This window comes from Cervus elaphus, chromosome 5 (genome assembly GCF_910594005.1).
Source record: "Cervus elaphus chromosome 5, mCerEla1.1, whole genome shotgun sequence".
NCBI lineage: Eukaryota > Metazoa > Chordata > Mammalia > Artiodactyla > Cervidae > Cervus > Cervus elaphus.
In genome coordinates, this window is record NC_057819.1 from 79,140,588 (window position 1) to 79,159,654 (window position 19,067).

The 19,067-nt window shown below is 42.6% G+C and overlaps 1 protein-coding gene across 2 annotated transcripts; it reads right to left on the reverse strand.

Annotated features, from left to right (window-relative positions):
• Positions 1-9,148: 9,148 nt before the first annotated feature.
• TMEM100 (transmembrane protein 100) lies at positions 9,149-15,021 on the reverse strand. 2 transcript variants are annotated; one of them, XM_043902724.1, is made up of 4 exons: positions 14,963-15,021; positions 14,313-14,408; positions 11,868-12,006; positions 9,149-10,367 (listed from the first exon to the last, which is right to left on the reverse strand). In XM_043902724.1, exon 4 carries the CDS (start codon positions 10,300-10,302, stop codon positions 9,898-9,900), a length of 405 nt encoding a protein of 134 aa, XP_043758659.1. In that variant the 5' UTR covers positions 10,303-10,367; positions 11,868-12,006; positions 14,313-14,408; positions 14,963-15,021; the 3' UTR covers positions 9,149-9,897. The 2 variants fall into 2 exon arrangements, with proteins under 2 accessions (XP_043758659.1, XP_043758660.1); XM_043902725.1 differs by lacking the exons at positions 14,313-14,408; positions 14,963-15,021 and adding an exon at positions 12,271-12,640.
• Between the last annotated feature and the right edge of the window lie 4,046 nt (positions 15,022-19,067).

Below are 19,067 nucleotides of genomic sequence, written 5' to 3' on the forward strand. Positions count from 1 at the left end.
AGTCTAGTTGCAGAGGAGTGAAGCAACGCAAATCTTGCCTCCAAGTATCCCTTTTCTCTCTGGACTAGCCACCCTCTATAGGAAAGCAACGTGTGCTGGACACTCAAAATACAAATGTTCACAGTCACACTTTCCCCAAACCTACAACTTTTCTGGCTCTATCCCTTCCTTCTTTTCTATTTCTTTTTCTGGGTTCATAGGACAATGTGATCAAGACTGATTTATGTCTGGCAGGCTGCCAGCCTCTGAACTCTGATTAACTAGCCCAGTCAAGCAAGACAAAATAACATCCATTCTGTATTTGAACTTGAAATGGAAAATCATCTGTGTTTTCTTTTCTCGATAGAAGGCTGAGATGGAGCAAAAGTGTAATTCTATTTTTTTTGGACACGGCCTATAGTTCCCAATGAAAATGCTTGAGAACTCAAGAGCTGTGAGTGTCAGGGTCACTGTGACTCAAGGCTGGATGGTCCTTGTTAAAATAGCACAAAGGACTTTCTCAATGTCCCCGCCTAGTTTCCCTCTACTACTACTCAGGGTTCCTAGGTAATGAGTATTTTTAGGATATGGTTGCCTCCTGAGTGAATTCTGAATCATTAAAGATTCCTTAATTTACCAACGTTGTACCACAAGGAATGCATTGAGACCGAAATACAAATAAGGCTATGGCCTATAAACATGTTATTAACTTAGAAAAGAAGAGGAAGTCAATAGACTATCTCGAACTCCCATTAATTTTGCACTCAAGATTCTTACAGTTATGCATTCCAAATTACTATAGACATTGTGTTTCCTTTCTACTGGTACTGGAATCATTTCCCTTGGTACTGGAATCCAAATGTATGAAGTTAATACACAGACTGGGAAGTTGACCCTATGTGCTTTTACTCTTTTTGTAGAATTATGCCTGAATACCTGAACCAGACTTAATTGAATCACAAAACATTTCTTTTCACTGCTTAAATTCTCAGTACCTCAATATGAGTGCTCAGTAATTACTGGGCAAGTGAGTGAATGAACAAACAGAGAGGAACTGCATCTTAGAAGGGAGCTGGCGTGCGGGCATGACTCAGGAATTCCCTAGCACTGTTGCATACCAGACTCATTTATAAGTGCTTTATTTGTATAATATTTGTTGTATTTCTCAAGTAAAACTTTATCTCCCCCCTAATTCTTTATTCTTTTAATGATTGCTCATTATAATAATTAAAACAACATAGAGGAGTATAAAGAAAAACTTTTCCTTAAAATAACACCTCAGTGGTATACATGCACTTAATGACACACCATGAGTTCTTGTATAATTTTTCTTTGCTTAAATGAACTCATTTATACTCCCAGTTTATTTTATAAGAATGGTGAAAAGTGAAAGTGTCCGTCACTCCGTCATGTCCGACTCTTTGCAACCCCATTGACTGTAGCCCACCAGGCTCCTCTGTCCATGGAAGTCTCCAGGCAGGAATACTGGGGTGGGCTGCCATTCCCTTCTCCAGGGGATCTTCCTGACCCAAGGATTGAACCTGGGTCTCCTGCTTTGCAGGCAGAGTCTTTACTGTCTGAACCACCAGGAAAGTCCATAAGAATGGTATTGGATTATAAATATTAGCTGAAAGCTTTTTCACATAGTATATCGTAGAGATCCTTCTAAATTAATATGTGTACATAGCAATTTGCCTTATTCCTTTTATTAGCTACAGGATTTGATCCCTGGGTCAGGAAGATCCCCTGAAGAAGGGAATGGTTTACTCACTCCAGTATTCTTGCCTGGAGAATCCCATGGACAGAGGAGCCTGGTGGGCTACAGTCCAGGGAATCACAAAGAGTCAGACATGACTGAGAAATTAACACATTTCTTTCTGTGGCTGATTCATTTTGCTGCATAGCAGGAACTAACAAAACATTGTAAAGCAACTATACTTCAGTAAAAATTAATTTTTAAAAATAAGGCTTTTGGGAAACATCCTTAACTGGACGACCAAGTGACATAGACCTCCAACCAAGGGAGGGCATCCTATAGGAGCCTCCAAAGCCCAGGGGAAAAATGGAATGGAAAGGCAAAGACCTGCATCTGGGTGTGAGTCTTATTCCTAGCCTGTTGGATCACAAGCAAACCATTTAACCTCTCCAAGCCCCCATTTCATCATCTGAAAATGAGGATAATATTTCACTGAACTTCTGAAAGGAGTTAGGCAATGCAGGTGAAAATGCTGTCTATATCCAAGTGCCATGTAAATGCTAACTGGCCCTCTAATCAGATAGCACGATAGTGTTTGGGTTTTTCTGAGATATATACATTTGGATAAGGATATACTGTACATGGGGGCTTCCCTGAGGGCTCAGCAGTAAAGAATCTGCCTGCAATGCAGGAGACCACCTGCAATGAAGGAGATGTATGTTCAATCCCTGGGCTGGGAAGATCCCCTAGAGAAGGAAATGGCAAGCCACTCAAGTACTCTTCCCTAGGAAATCCCATGGACATAGGAGCCTGGCAGATCACAGTCCATGGTGTCCCAAGAGCCATCACGACTTAGTGACTAAACCACCACTACCACTATACTGAACATAAGGAATCTCTGATTGAAAGAGCAAAACATTAATATGTATATATTTGGAGGGTGTGGGTTCCTGTCAGACAGGGCCTAATTCAAATTCTTGTGTCAACTCATTTTCTCTCAGTGTTTGCAATTTCACTTCCAAGGTAAACTGCTGTTTTTCTACCAACATCCCATTTAAGCTGACTTTCTCATAGCTTCTGTACTTTTCACTGTCTTAAAAACTCACTCAATCATATATCAGCCATGTTTTAAAATTAATTTTAAGATAGGGACAAGTAGGGGTCTTCCCTGGTGGTCCAGGGGTTAAGAATCCAGCTTGCAATACAGGGGTTCCCCCTGGAAGTACCCCAGTTCCTCCCCCTCACTCCCCACACCTGGCTAACTGTTCTTCCAGTCCTGATCTCACCAAGTCATCACCTTCACCTTCAGTTCCCCCTACAGGGTGTTACCTTTTTCAGCTATGAACTCTGTCATACCCTGCCCCTGAGTTTCAGGCAGAGGCTGGCTGATATTCAGAGTTTTGAGTTTTCCATGCAGAAACTCAAGGAGGCCAGGGATCAGAGTACCAGCCTTGGTGGTGGGAGATGTGGCAGACAGACCCAAGTTCTGCTGGCAGATGGTTCAGAGGTCATCTGCATTTTCAGTCCTGGCTTGTCCAAACTGTTGAGCTGGTCCTCAGCGTTAGCTTGGACTCTTGACCCTCTGTGGCTCAGCTTCTGCTGGGACTTTATTCAAGAACCAGGTATTGAAAACGTACTGTGTACCTGGGTGTGTGGGTATTGTGGTTAAATAGTAGATCCTACTCTACTAGCTGTGTGATCTCAATTACTTGGCTTAATCTGTGCCCCAGTTTCCACATCTGTAAAATACAGGTAATAATAGTACCTACTTCACTGGGTTGTTGTGAGGATCAAGTGAGAGCCCAATTCAAACAAAGCTCAGAGAGCAAGGCTTAGAGTATGCTGAGTGCCTGGTAAAGACTGTTGTTCTCACTGTGAGCTAAACTCCAGTCTCCAGTCTAGTTCCCTGGTCTCAGACCACTTCCCTGAGAATTCGTCTCTTGCTGCTTTGCATTTTCAAAGCGCAGACCTGAATTTTATACTTAGACTCTAATTTCTTCTCCCATTTCTAACCTGCTCTGCCTTATCGCAGCCCGAGTTCTGGGGGACATTCCTTTTCTAAAATATATAATTAAAAGCAAATGTTACATCCATGGGAATGACTAAAATGGAAAAGATGAAAGTGTGAGAATATCAGTGGAGATGTAATGCTTCCAGAACTCTCTTATAGTGCTGGTAGGAGGATAAATTGATTCAGACATTTTAGAAAACTGGCAGTTAGAGCTGAACACAACCTATCCTTTATCTAATCCCACTGCTAAGTCTTTATCAACCTAGGAGTTGTGTGTGTATGTAAGCAAAAAATCATGTGGAAGAAATTTCACAATAGCACAATGTTAGTTATCTCTTGTTGAATAACAAATTACTCTAAAGCTTAGCAACTTGTAACAACAAACGTGTTATCTCACAGTTTCTGTGGCTCGGAAATCTGCGAATGACTTAGCTGGATGAAGGGCAAATTCACCCATTAAGCACAGTCTGTGCAGTGCCTGGGGTCCATGGTGTTTGTCAGTACAATTTCCTTCTTGCAATAAGTGAAATTCATCTTCCTTTTGTTTTGTTTTCCGGGGGAGGAAAAGGCCTAGGAGACAAGAGTGTGAGGACCCATTAAGTCATATAATCACATAACACAACCCTGGCTGAGGGCCTCTGGGGAGGTTTTGGTCAGACTGTCAGTAGGGACACAGTTCCACCTCCACGGTGACTGCGGGACTCAGAGCTCCTGTCCAGCCCCTGGCCAGAGGCTTCGGTGCCTCCCCACGCAGCCTATCCACGGTGACCTGAGTGTCCTCCAGAGTGGCAGATGGCTTTCCCCAAAGAAAGGAGGGAAAGAGAGGCACCAAAGTGAAGCCTCAGAGTTTTCCAGAATGGTTATCTTGGACGTGACACACCATCACTTCTGCCATGTTCTGTTGTTTCCACAAATCAGTCCTGAGACAATGTAGGAGACGTGTGAATACAGGAGGCAGGGATCACTGGGGGCCACTCAGGAGCCTGGCTGTCACAAGTACTACCTGTTTTCTTTTATTATCTTTTTAAATTAGAGGATAATTATTTTACAATGCTGTGATGGCTTTTGCCAGACATCAGCAAGAAGCAGCATCGGGCACACACAGGCCTCCTCCGTCTGGAGTTCCCCTTCCACTTCCCTCCCACCCCGCCCCCTAGGTCATCACAGAGCACTGGCTTTGGGTTCCCCGCACCATACATCGATGCACTGGCTATCTATTTCACATGTGATAATGTGTACGAAACTAGAAACTCTCCGAATGCTTTTCACAGAAGAAAGGATAAAAGATGGTGTATTCACACAATGAATACCACGCAGCGATGAGACCAAGCTCTCTGTGATGACACACAGCAGTATGGATGTACTTCACAGACATAGCATTGCACTGAGGAAGCCAGACGCAGGGAACACATCCTATGTTTCCATTTACGTAAGGTTAAACATTAGGCAGAGCTACTCATGTGTCAGAGGTGAGGATGACGGCTCCTCCTGGAGAGACGGCTGGATGGACTCAAGGGGAGTTTTGAGAGACCTGCATATTCAGTTTATTCATCTGACTACAGGTTCCGTTTGTGTGTGTGTCAGTGTGTGCGAAATTCATGCTTTTCTCTATGCGTATTATTCTGTAAAGTTTTCTGAAAATAGGTGTTAGAACACCTTTTGGATCTCCTTTTCCTATCATTCTGGAAATTGTATCAGCCACAGCTAAGCATAAACCTGGGGTAACTATAATCTTTGGTCAGCAAATTGGTCTAACTCAAGGCCCACCAGCCATGAAACCTTGACTGGATAAGCTATTTACCCTCTGGGAACTGTACTTTGCTTATCTGAGAGCAGGGTGGATGTGCACTTCTAGCCTCAAAGTGTGGTGGAGAATACTGAGTAATGTCAGGTACAATTGAGGCACATGGGGTCAAAGAGAAATGTAAAAGTCAAGCGTAAACAAACAACCTTTGAAAATTCCTAAGATGAACCTTAAGTCACTTTAACGCCCTCGAGACCCAAAGATCAGGAACAAGGAATTTACTTTTTTTCCTTTTCTTTAGATTTCTGTCCTGGTCTTCCTTCCTGTGGGGCAACCTAGGATGGATTGACTGGAATGGAAGTGGGGAGAGAAGAGATGGGGGGATTGCTCACTCTCCTGATCTTTTTTACTAAAGACACATAATTGACTCTGTATTAAATATGCCTTTTACAATGACTCCTAGTATGTGAAAGCACCAAAAATTATACCAATATTAAGGAAATGTAAGTTATTATTCATACATGGAACAGGGGTTTTCCCCAGGTTATTTTGGTTCTAGAAAGCTCTTGTGGATAATGTCAAGGTTAAAAGGTCATTTAACCAAAACAGGGGTTTGCTTGATTCTTGATGGCATGTTGAGACAATAAGTAGAGAAAGAAGCTGAGGTTAACATTAGAGAGATAAATAACAATTCATTTCAACAGGGTAGTACCTTATAGTTGACAAAACTTCAGTCATTTCTTTAAAATTAACCTTATTTTAAAGATGAGATTTAACTTCTCAAGATCACACTAGTTTTACAGGAGAGCTGGGATTCATAACCAGAACTTCCAAGTTCAGAACTGTACTACGGTGCAAACCCCAGTGTCTATCTCTCTGTGTGTGTGTCTGTCTGTCTCTTAGAGGTGGTGGTGGAACAGAGAGGTAGGCCTGGGAGCTTGTGATCTGGCTCTCCAGGGCTTATGTGGCCTTAACCACCTGTATGATCCTCCTGACCTTGCCATCTTTAGGCGAGATTCCCTAGATCAGTTAAGATAGTGAGGTGGGGCAGGCAGAGTTCCTCTGGTGGCTGTGGTTCTCATCTCGGCAGAGACTTGCTGCCCACAATAGTGTTAAAAGTTGTTCCTGTGCATTCTGGTATGTGTGAGGTCTAGGAAATATTCTGCTAGGTGATACAGTTGGTTTCTGATGCTCCAGGGTGGGGCCAGGTTATCTCTTCAATGCATATATGCCTGCATCACGCTTATGCATGCATTTAACACGTGCTTATCACTAGATAATCAAACCATTTGTAAAGACAAACCTTCGCCGTTAAAGACATATGTTATGAGATACTTATGATACCACGATTCAAGTCTGGATTTATCCTCCTCACAGGAGTTGGGAGCCACAGTATATAGGACTTGTCTGTGCCTTACAGTCTTGCAAGTGTGTAGACCTTTTTAATGTGAATGGAGCCTTGCTCAACAGGGCAAGACCTTCCTGTACTTACTAGAAGAACCCAGAATTAGCCATTGCAAAGTGACTTAGGGAGGAGGGCAGGGGTGGGCTCAGGGGAGAATCTTTTCCAAGTTCTCACATCTAGGAGAGATATCACTCTTTCCAGTATGATCCTATTTCAGTCCTTACAATTTAAGTCATTCCATGCGGTTTCTTTGGGGACTCTCGGGTAGCAGAAGGAGGCCCCCTGGTGGCCTGAAATAGTTCACAAGCTAATTTTTTAAGCCTTTGAAAGGGCAGTGTAGCTAGAGAAGCACAAAGGTAGTAAATACCCACCTGGACCTGGCACATCCAGTAGGGAGGGCAGAGGAGGATGAGTTATTCTGGGAGAGACGAGGACTAAAGAAATTTCTTTTAAGAGATTAAAACAAATGAACTCTAATTCTGGATAAACCGCTCAACGGTCTCTGATTTTTATTCTTTAGTTCATTTAGCAAACACTTGCTGTTGAGTACCTAATCTGGGAAGGACATTTTATTAGGCATCACACAGGGGGTTTAAACATATATGACACATTATGTACTTCTAAGAAGCTTTGAAAGAGGATCCTACATTTATGGCATTATCGTGGTAGAAAATGAAAACCATCAGAGACTTATAGGTAGAGGCTCGTGAAGAAGCAATTCCTTTCAGACAAATGGGAACCTCTAGGAAGAGGCTGCACTTAAGTTGGGGCTGTAAGGAGAATCAGGGTTTGGGTATGTTTGAGCTGGAGAAGGAAAGGATGGCATTATGCAGGAGGGAAAACAGAAGTTTGAATGCACACGAAGGCAAAAACCTGAAGCCTGATCCAGGGATGCGGAGTTGTCTGGTCTGGCCACCTCATATGAGTTTTCAGGTTGAGAGTGAAACCTGGATACATCTGTTTGGATCAGACACAGCAGAACCTTGAACGCTAGCCTGAGAAATCTCTTTATCGAGCAGTGGGGATTTTTTGGATATCTTTGAACCAAAAATAAAAAAGAAGCAGCACATCAAAGCACAATATTCCTTCCACTGTCATTAACACAATGCCATATACTTTCATTTGTTCCAGAGGAGGGTGGACCTTCCTGTGTTTCAGATAATTGTAGTGTACTCCCCTATACTGAACAACTCCAAACTTCTGCCACCGGACCTTCAAAGCCAGGAGAAACCAGGCCACCCAGGCGTCTCTCCCTAACAAAACCGTCTGAGCTCCAGGGTGTACTCCGTGCCAGAGGGCTCCTGCCGAATTTAATTAAAGTCCTTGATAGAATGCTTTCCATCAAAAGTGCTAGGCTAGGCTTCCTTTGTTTTTCCAAGGTTTAGGAAAGGCTTTGTGTCTATCTTTCCCCTCTAGTTTAACCTGGTTTAAATGACATGAACCAGGGATATTTCTGGCTAGAATTCTGCCGTAGAGTCCTAGCTGTTCAATATCCACAGAATTCAAGCAGTAACCTTATTTGCATTGCATTATAACTAACTCAGTTAGGCAGTCTGAGAAGCTACACAAAGCCTGGCATATAGCTGGTGCTCAAAAATATGGTACGCAAATATTTAACCACAGATTCAATAAATATGTAGGACTTCCCTGGTGACTCAGATGGTAAAGAAACTGTATGCAGGGCAAGAGACCTGGATTTGATCCCTGGGTCGAGAAGATCCCCTGGAGAAGGGAATGGCTACCCACTCCAGTATTCTTGTCTGGAGAATTTCATGGACAGAGGAGCCTGGTGAGCTACAGTCCTTGGGGTCGCAAAGAATCAAACACAACTGAGCAACTAATACATACGTAATACATATTTAACAACATATTATAAAATTTTTGACCCCAGGCTTTGATTTCCTAATTTTAATGACATAGAAATATTTTTAAATGACAGAATTCTTATTATTCTTCAAAAGGTATTAAAAAATGATGTGACAAATATAGAAATCATTGAGTTAGGTTAGGAAGAAGCAACATTTGAGAGGAACACAGTTGAGATGTTTCCGAGGCAAAGGAAGAAGGGCAACTTGTAACTGCAGCAACATAACTACAGGAGAACTAAGCATTTGAGAAGTTTTAGCAGGTACTTCCCTGGTGGTCTTGTGGCTAGGACTCCAAGCTCCCAATGCATGGGGCCTGGGTTCAATCCCTGGTCAGGGAAATAGATCCTGATTGCTACAACTAAAAAGAACCCGTATGCAGCAATGAAAGTCAAAGATTCCCACATGCTGCAGTTGGGACCTGGTACAGTCAAAGAAGTAAGAAGTCTCAGCAGCAATGAGTATTTATTATTTTGAATGAACTGTACATGAAACTTAAAATTTTACATGAAATATAAAAATCATCAAAAGTGCTGTATAGGATTATTTTAATATTAATTTATCCCCCCATATGATCTAGTAGCTACACGTTTTACCTTTTTTAATGATCTGACACATCATTACAATCATGTAAGAACTGTTCAATGTTAAAACATAAAAAAAAAAATTAGTTTATTCCTCAAGAAAAGTACCACCAGTGATGCTTTACTGAAAATGAAAACTAAACAGATACCAGAGAATCAACTTTTTGGGAAAAAGAAATATATAGAATTTCATGGGTGAATGCAAAGTCCAAAGCAGTTCAGAATCTCAGCAGAACAGTCTTGGGATATAATGTCCTAATAGTGTGGGTTATCTCCTTTGGAGGCAGGTCACTGGTGTGCCAGAACTCATCTTTTCTGGCCTATTTTCCAACAAAATGTCTAATGCCACGAACCTCCCATGACTCCTAAAATATTTAATACAGAGGAAACACTGATTTTCAGTCTTAGAATAGCCCTTGGAGTTAAGTTTGTCGTAGAAGAAGAAAGAAGTCATTGCTCCCAGAAGAGAGCCCCGTGCGCCCTCCGCCGTGAGGCCATCCCGCGCCTCCGGTCCCTGCCAAGCGCATCCTCCCCACTGCGGTCCTGGGCGCCCTGGCTGACGAAGTGAAAGCAGGTCCTTCAGGTCACACGTCCTCGCTGGTCTCATTCGGTCCTAAGCAAACCAGCCCCTCTGATTCGCCACCAGAGTTGTCTGGCTCTCCCGCCTCTTGGCTTTCTTGCTCCTCTGCCTCACCTTCCAGCACAGAGCGCTAGACGCTAACAGAAAAAGTCCCAGGGACAGAAGGACCAGGCCCAAGATGGAGATGATGGAGCCGTGGGAGTTGAAGCTGTACGCCACGGCAGTGACCACGGTCCCGGTGATGAGGACCACCACGGCGAAGGGGATGACGCAGCGGTAGCAGGAGAGCTCGGCGCCCCCGGTGGCGGCCGCCAGCTGAATCTCACTGACCAGGGGTACCATGGTAACCACCACTTCTCCGTTGGCATTCTTTTCCATTGCCACCGGCTTGGGAGACTTCGGGGTTCCCAGGATCTCCTTTACGGGCTCGTCTGTCATTGTTACAGCGGCGTCTCCTAGCTGAGCTCACAGATTAGATCTGGGTGGTCTCACCAGGGCAAAAACTGTGGAGAAGACAGGAGATGTCAGTTGAATGCATTAGAGTGAGCCCCACAAGTAGCAGGAAAGAGCTGGGGAAACACCACTATGTTCTTTTCTTTTCTAGGAGACATGGATGCCTGTGAAAATCAACTTTAACATATTTTTTCCCTAACTTTTGCATTCTGTTTGCATTGGGCAGAAAGTAAGATAAAGCAGAGAACCATAAAGAAAGGGAAGGTATAGAAGCAGGAAGCACTTTACAGTGCTTAATACTCTCTGGCAGTCTACAAATGTTTTACAAGCTTTTCTGCTTTGTCTATTGCTTTCTTTCCTCTAAACACAGAGAATCCTTAATCTTAATCCCAAAACAACCTCATTCAAGAGGAGAGCATGTTATAAACAACACTTTGCACGGTCCGTTCCACACTCACAGCAACCTAGAAGCTGCCAATATTTCCGGGCATAACATGCATTCTTTCCAAACTATCGCCCATTCACTGTGCACCAAAGCAATGTCAAGACCAGCAGCCAGCATTTAAGTGATATTTTTCTACATCAACTGACAGTCAACAAGTCTTCATTGTTGTAACTATTAAATGCAATGAAGCAGGCATCCTGGGTCCATGGTGGGAGTGCAGTTTGGCAAAAATTCAGTGATAATAAGGCTAGGATTTATGATCTAAAAATGTGGCAATATGCTTTGATCCATTTGAAAAAAGAAAAATAAGAAAAACAATTCAACAATTTTGTTGGAAATAATTTTGTGCTTTTTAATGTTAAAGAAGAGATCAACTATTAGAGTAATTAGCAGTTAATTTACAAATTTCCCATTAAATTCAACAAGGAATTTTGACATTATATGTACCACTTGTTTTAAAAAAATGAGCATACTGGATTTTCAGTAAAGATTTACAGGCTCACTTTTACCCCATGTTCCAGTGTACAACAACTTCATGCAATTCATCTTTGTAAATATTTTGAACCTGAACATTTCAGAAGGAAATCTGAGACTCTCCATCAAGAATCTCTGGTTGAAATGCCATCTCTGAGAAAACAGCGGACACTCCTGTCTTGTTCAGGCATGGCAAATCATTCTCTTTCACCCTTGAGAAGTGATCTAGCAGCTAAATAGTTGAACAGTTACAGTTATGCTTTAAATGAAAGCATTTAAAGGAAGATAGTGGAGATGATTTCAGTGAGATGACTACTTTGATCATATTAAATACTCACTGAAAACTAATTCAACCTCAAAGTCAGACCTCACAGGTTCTTCCTTGCCCTGGGGGGGTCAAAATATCACTCATTGTCCAATGAACTAAAAATTAGAGATGTCTATTTGCATGAGACTTTCAGTCACCAAAATTAATCACTGCTGTTCAAGATACCTTAATGACTAGTTAGATCAATAAAAGGATATTTGAGATTCTGTCTAAAAGAAAAAAAAAAATTTTCACCCCAAAGCTGAAACTTCAGCTAACTTTAAAATGAGGCTGTGTCCCCCAAAGGTTTATATTTACACGTACCTCAGAGAGAAGCAATCCATTACCAGGGAGACCCCTGGACTTGAGAGGGAAGGAACAGCAGCCTCTGAGCTTCTTCTTGGACTTCTGAGAAGGCAGCCTGTCACAGCACTCTGTCAGTAAAGTGACGGGACAGAGATCTCTGGGGAGGAGAAAAGATATAAAATGCTGTGGGTTTTAGATCCTGAGCGCTTTCTTTCACTCTACCCCTTCCTAAATGACGCTTGTCTTTCCCTCTCTCTTTTTATTTCCTCCCCCGCCGGTTTGCTCCTCCCTGCCTTTTTTTTTTTTTCTTCTTTCTTTTCCTTGCCAGCAGACTCTGAGTTTTGGCTTCCCCCAGCTCTGCTCAGTGACATGATAAGTCAGAATCATTTTAGCGTCCCCACAGACAGGAGGCAGCTTTTACTTTTATTTCTCTTGCAGCCTTTACTGAGCGCACTGCTTTGCATTACTCATTTTTTCCCCAGCCAGACTCCAAATCTTCCCCCGCCCAGCAGGCATTTTCACAAGAAAATCCCCGAGTCAGCGTTGCAGACCCAGCTGAGGGGATGGGGCCGAAGGGACAGACACTTTTAGGGCTGCGGGAACAGCTGTGAAGTCATCGGGCAGCTGAATCCAGCCTCTAAGCCAACAAAAATCTATGTTCCTAGGTTTCCCGAGTATTCTTTCTTCATGTATGTGTGGGCTGGCCATCTGAAGCTTAATACCTCCCTCCCCCGCTCGCCTCATTGGATGATAATTCATTTAGGAATGAGGGTGGAAGATACAAACGTTTGTGGTTAAGGGTGAAAACCAGTCATTCTGATTTAAACATGATTACTAGGAAGTAATTGGTAGCTTTGGCAATACTGAAATCGTCATCATGATCATCTCTCATTTATAGAGCTCCTCCCATGGGCAGGGCACATGCAAGGTGCATGCATTAACACTAATGCTCACAACTTTACAAAGGAGTTTATAAACAGTTTATAATGAGGATCAGAAATGTTAAGCAATCTGACAAATGTCATAGAGAGAGAGAAAAACTCTTGGTTTAACTTTAGTCTTTAACAGGTGCACTAATCATGTAAGGGGCTTGTTAAATGCAGATTCTAATTTAGTAGGTCGGTAGCTAGATCCTGGCTGATGCTAATCTGCTGCTCCTTGACCCACTTTAAGGAAGAAGATATTTTCAATATTCAAATACATATGACTAGATATATCATACTTTCAAACAATAAAGGTAAAGGTCTATTTCCCACCCCCTGTTGCCAAATGGGCTTTAAGCTACACATGAACTATTTAAAATTTGAAAGCCCACAGATTGTCTTTTGGAGTGAAAAATGAGATTTTTGGGGGCAAAAAATGAGATCATATGTCTTTTGGAGTGAAAAATGAGATCATACTGGGTGAGTCTTATAAGCTCATCCCTATACTTCTGTAGCTAAAAGTTAGCCATCTTCTATTTTTAGTCTATGCAACTTTTAATACCTTACTTTCAACTGATACAGGTAACACTAAAATATAAGTTAAATCTTGAAGGAGATTTGTTTTCCTTCTTTCTCTTGAGTAACATTTCTCCAGTTGCTGGTGGAGAGCATGGATGCTCTCAGGCACTTCACCTCTGTTGTATCAGAGCTCACTCTTTCCGGCGTAGTCTAGAAATAAGACCCCGGTGATTTTGTCATAAAGGGAAAGGGGCTGGAAGTGCTTCTTCATTGAAAAGAAATAAAGCTGGAAAGTTCTGGAAGCTTTGCTGAGTCAGGGAGCCCAGCCTGTTGAGGATGAGAATGACTGGAGGGCCTAAGCCACCACTATGCTCAGACTTTAAAGATGTGAGTTGTAAAGGGGCACAGTCATCCTCCAGGAGGAGTGCTGTCCCTTGGAATTGGAGACCAGGGGTACTTAGAACCAGAGCATTTAAGCACTGGCCAGCAATGCTCTGGGAGGATGGGGATACTGGGGATTCTTGAGGAGCTCCGTATGCGAGCAGCTGTCTTTCCACTGCAAACTGTGACCTTTGAGGGCAATTCCTCTTTACTTTCTAGCAGGGACCTCTTCCCCCTCCCCACAACATAATCCAATGACCCCACTGAAGCTCTGGATATCACCCTATCCTGTTGAAGACCATGCTTCCCCATTGTCAAAGTCAGAGATACATGATTTGAACTTCTCCCAGAAAGAAGCCAGAGGCACCTGGTAAGCTCTTGGCTGAATTTATAATGAGGGGCAGAGAGTGTATCTGTGTGCTGGGAGCAAGGTCGGTCTGTGTTGCTCCTAACACCCAAGCTCTCTTCAGCCTTTTCAGGCTTCAGAATTCTAATTCTTATTCACAGAGCTGCATCTGCCTGCACACACAGGTGCACATCTTCAGATTCTAACAGCTGATGACTGGCACTGATTGATACAGAGAAGTAGAAAGTGGAAAGCTTTGGGATAAAGCAGAAATTGTATTTCAAGAACAGATACCTGGTGCTTCCCTGGGTGTCCAATGGTTAAGACTTCCCCTTCCAATGCAGTGGGTAGAGGTTCAATCCCTCGTTGGGGAGACAAGATCCTACATGTCTGGAGGCCAAAAAACACAAAAAACACATAAAATAAAAGCAATATTTTAAGAAATTCAACAAAGACTTTAAAATGACCCATATAAAAAACAATCTAGAAAAAAAGATGAAATGACTTTTAAAAAAAATGAAGAATAGATACCTATCATTACACCCAAGTACACCTGCAGTTTTAAATGACTTTTACCTCTTCAAATCAAAATTCAAAGAGAATTCCTAGTGATCAAAAGCCTTTGAATGAGTTTTTCCTCCCTCCTCTCTGTGCCTGTTAGAAATTAAACCCTCCTGAGAGTGCCTTAAGAAACACCTGTCCCCGATGCAAAATCTCATCTATGAAGCAACTAGCCTTTTTTTCTGCAAGCCTTTCCTCAGAAGGGAGAGGAAATCTTTCTGGTTCTTTTTAAACACAAGTCTCCAGGAGATTTCTTTAAGCTTTGAGAGCTTTTCAGAAAGCTTCCAATTCATGAATTAAATCTACATCCTCCTACCCCACCTCACCCCTCCAAAGACTTCCACATTTCTCTTCCAGATCTTTCAAAAACTAGAGATCCTTACCTTTCCTAGCCAGAATTGGACTGAGACAGCTGCCAGCTCTGGCCTACAGCCACCCAGAGACGGGGATGCAAATCACTACACCAGGGACCGTAGGCAAAGTACTCAGCGAGGCTGAAACACAATCAAGGGACTGGCGAAAAACTGATGAGAGGAAATTCCTTAAGTGCTGCGGTATTTTCTTCTCTGTTTCCCTCTATGAAAATGGAATCCATATAATTTTTTTTAAAAAAAGGATCCAAGTTTGGACAGGGTGTCCTCCTTTGTTTTTTTTCTTTGTGTCCTCAGTCAGGCTTTCATTTTCAAGATTTTCCTTATCCAAAGCCCCCATTCTGAGACTATTCTTCTGCAGGACTGTGAACCAGCAGAAGAGAATTTTGCAATTTTTGTCCTACCCTTCTAGAAGGGTCTGGGGTTTGGGAAGTATGTAAGGTGGGCAGTAAGAAGGTAAACTATTTTTTTTTCCTCACCATGACAAGCAAGTGATAAGGGAAGTAAAGGAAGAAGAGATCAGCTGATGGTGAAATGGTAACTGGTACCTTGTGTGGACTCTATCCCTAAAGCCAGAGGAGAGAGGTCTTGCATGCTGTTCATTGAGAGGGTGGCAAGGCTCCGTGGAAATGGAGGTGTACAGGAAAATCACATCTCTAAGCAACTGAGCCAACATGCAACCAAAGACATCATAAAAAGCAGAATTAAGGAACACTGCTATTTTGGAGAAAATTTCCCCAAATTAGGGACAAAAATCTCATTTTTCTTAGAAACAAGCCAGAAACAAAGTTATTTAGGTAAGGGGGATATAGAAGTGGAAGAGGGTTCCATGACCAAGAGGAGATTTTGCTTGTTTACCTTTAGTAGAAGCCAAAGGGTCAGTTTCTCTATTGGAAAGGGTAACGTGTTGATTTTGCCATTGGGTAGATGCTGTTGAAGACCTGGAAATTCCTCCTTTGGGAAAGCACAGACTTCATTTTGTGAGGCGCATCCCCATGTGCATCCGATTACTCACTCATATTTACCTTCAGTTTGCTTTGCTTGGAGTGGCTGAGTTGGCTTTTCTTCAGCAGCCCTGAAGATGTCAGTTCTTCCAGGCCCTCTGTCCAGTCACCACATCCTTTGATCTCTGTCATCACCCAGTCCAAATGGATCCAGTGAGGTTTAGGAAGCTGGCCAGAATTTCTCCTTTCTAATGCTTCTTTTAAGGGTGTGTCTGCATTTATGCTCTGAAATCATGGACATTTTGGAAAGTGATCTGTGCTTGTGTGTTCATTTTGGATAACAGGTCATGTTATTAGTGCTACCCCACCCCCTCCCCAAGGCACTTCTCTTTGAGGACTAGACAATCAAATAGAGAGATCTGATAGTAACAAGTGAAATGATGGGTATGCCTTCAGTTCAGTTGAGGTCAGTCACTCAGTTGTGTCCGATTCTTTGCGACCCCATGAATTGCAGCACGCCAGGCCTCCCTGTCCATCACCAACTCCCGGAGTTTACTCAGACTCATGTCCATTGAGTTGGTGATGCCATCCAACCATCTCATCCTCTGTTGTCCCCTTCTCCTCCCACCTTCAGTCTTTCCCAGCATCAGGGTCTTTTCAAATGAGTCAGTTCGTTGCATCAGGTGGGAAAATATTGGAGTTTCAGCTTCAACATCAGTCCTTCCAGTGAACACCCAGGACTGATCTCCTTTAGGATGGACTGGTTGGATCTACTTAGATATAGGTATATGTTTTACTATTTGCTGATCAATTGTAAGGTACCCAAAACTCAGGAAATCCACACAGATACAGAAAGGAATATACATGTTTTAGATACACGCCGTCGTCACCATTCTCTTACCCATTTCGTTCTGAGTTATGAAAGATTACATAAACATAAAAATCCAGAGTTGCTGAAATCAAGTAACACTTTGGGAGATGAAGGAGAGATGGATACATTCTCTCTCATTGTAACAAGAACTCATCACCTCTCTGGTCCCAAAGGAGAAGAACTGATTTTCTTGTTTCACAATGTGAATATATACTGAAAGAGCTATGATCTTGATACATCCCCGGGTACCTTGCACAGTCCTCTATATTTGTATACCATTTCTTCAGAGGCCTAAGATGAGGAAGCTTGGAGGTAAAGAGTCATAGTAAATTGGGCTGATGCTTTCCGAAGAGAGGTGCCCCACCCTTGGGTCAGTCTCCCTTATTGGGATATGGGTCATGTAATCAGGGGCTAGTGTAGTCCACCAGTTTTGCCTTCTCCAGGGAAGGAAAGGGAAGGGACCACAGTGCCCTCCACTCCTGGCCATTCTTGTTGATCCCTGATAATATAGGGCCCTTCTATGCCTTTGGACAGAAGCAGTCTCCCCCCAGCCTCGGGTGACGAGTGTCATTTGTCCATAAAATGATGTGCACAGGCATTGTGAGCCCAATCCACTCCTAATCAGCCCCAGATCTCCAGGTTTCAACATCAGTCTGGTCCCAGGGATTGGAAACCACCATGCAACATATAAAGTTTTCTAAAAGCTGCTCGTCTATGATGTTCCGTAAGGGTCAGCTGGTTTCTATTGTTCCACATCCATAGGGCAGAACTTGCCTTCTGACCTGATTCTCCAGATCCCAGTTGTGTAGCTCTGGTCTTAAAGTGATTGGCAAGGGATGGGCATGCCAGTTTGGTCCCCCACTCCCAAACAGTGAAACCATAGATTTTAAGCTCTGTGCCTCAGTAAGAGGAATGTGCACTGAGTTTATTTTCACAGGTAGATTTTGTTATGTCTTGGTTTTGGAGAAAGAAATGGGAGTGCAAGGGATGTCACTGTCCCCAGATCTAACTCCAGGCTGCTTTGTTCTACGTTGACCTATACAATATGTCCAGTCTGGTGAGGAGAGAGCACAAAAATGCTTATCAAGAATCTAATATGCACCACTGACATACAGACCCTGTCTCAGGTACTTGTATTTTAATTTTACTGGTGAGGAAGCTAAAATCGAGCTGGGTGAAGTACTTTTCTGGGACCCACTGATATTTACTGCATCCCTTTTGGGTGCCAGGGGCTTGTTGGATGTTCTAGCTGAGCAGATAGAAACCAGTAAGCAAAGCAAGATCTTTGCTCTCAGGGAGCTTATAGCCCAGAACAGGAAAGCCACAGGTAATTTTCCTTCGAAGAAGGAATACCAAACTGCTATGAGAAGCCTCTGGAAGATATGCTGTGGAAGGAACAGCCTATATATAAATGTAGCTCAGGTGTGTGTGCTAAGTCACTTCAGTCATGTCCAACTCTTTGCAACCCTATGGACTGTAGCCTACCAGGCTCCTCTGTCCATGCAGAAATTCATACAGGAGGAGCATCACTACAATGGTAGAATCAGTAAAACTTGACAATCAAGAGAGGGGGTTGGTAAGGTGTTTAAGTCTAAGTAATTAATGGCTTGGTGATATTGTCAGCAGAAATAGAGGGCAGGGTGTGGAGGGTATACACTTAGCTTGTTTAGCACAGCTATCCATTTCTCCAACAGAGAGGCAAATGCTGGAGGAAGTGGCCTTCCTCTCTGACTAGTGATTTGTGACACATGGTCTGAGTTGCCAAATGATGCTTTCATAGTCTCACAGATGAGTTTTCCATTAAAAGCAAAATCAAATTTATAATTCACTTCATTTTCTGAAAAATTCACAGAACTGCAGACATTATGCAATACACATATATGATTAGAGATTGCTAACTTTCTGCCTGGAACAAGAGATAAATATTTAAGAATTCTCACTCAAGACTTTGAATGGACTGACTGTAAGCAAATAATATATTGATTCAATTTTAATAATATATTGATTCAGTTTTAAACTACTCAAAAATAAGAACATAGCTGTGCAGTTCTTTTCGTATAATGCCTAGCATGAAACAAGTACCTCATAGATATTTTCTGGGAATGACAATGATTTCTTCTCCCAATAGTCACTCTCCAAAGTACTACTCACACACAAGAGTAAGTATAGAATGTTCATATCACTTTACAATCAGAGAAACAGCCTTTGTTATAAAAATTCAGTTCAATTCAGTCACTCAGTCATGTCCAACTCTTTGTGACCCCCATGTACTGCAGCACGCCAGGCCTTCCTGTGCATCACC

What these genes read in the sequence shown, in the direction of transcription:
- TMEM100 (XM_043902724.1), bottom strand. Translation starts at nt 10,302, where the DNA reads ATGACAGACGAGCCCGTAAAGGAGATCCTGGGAACCCCGAAGTCTCCC.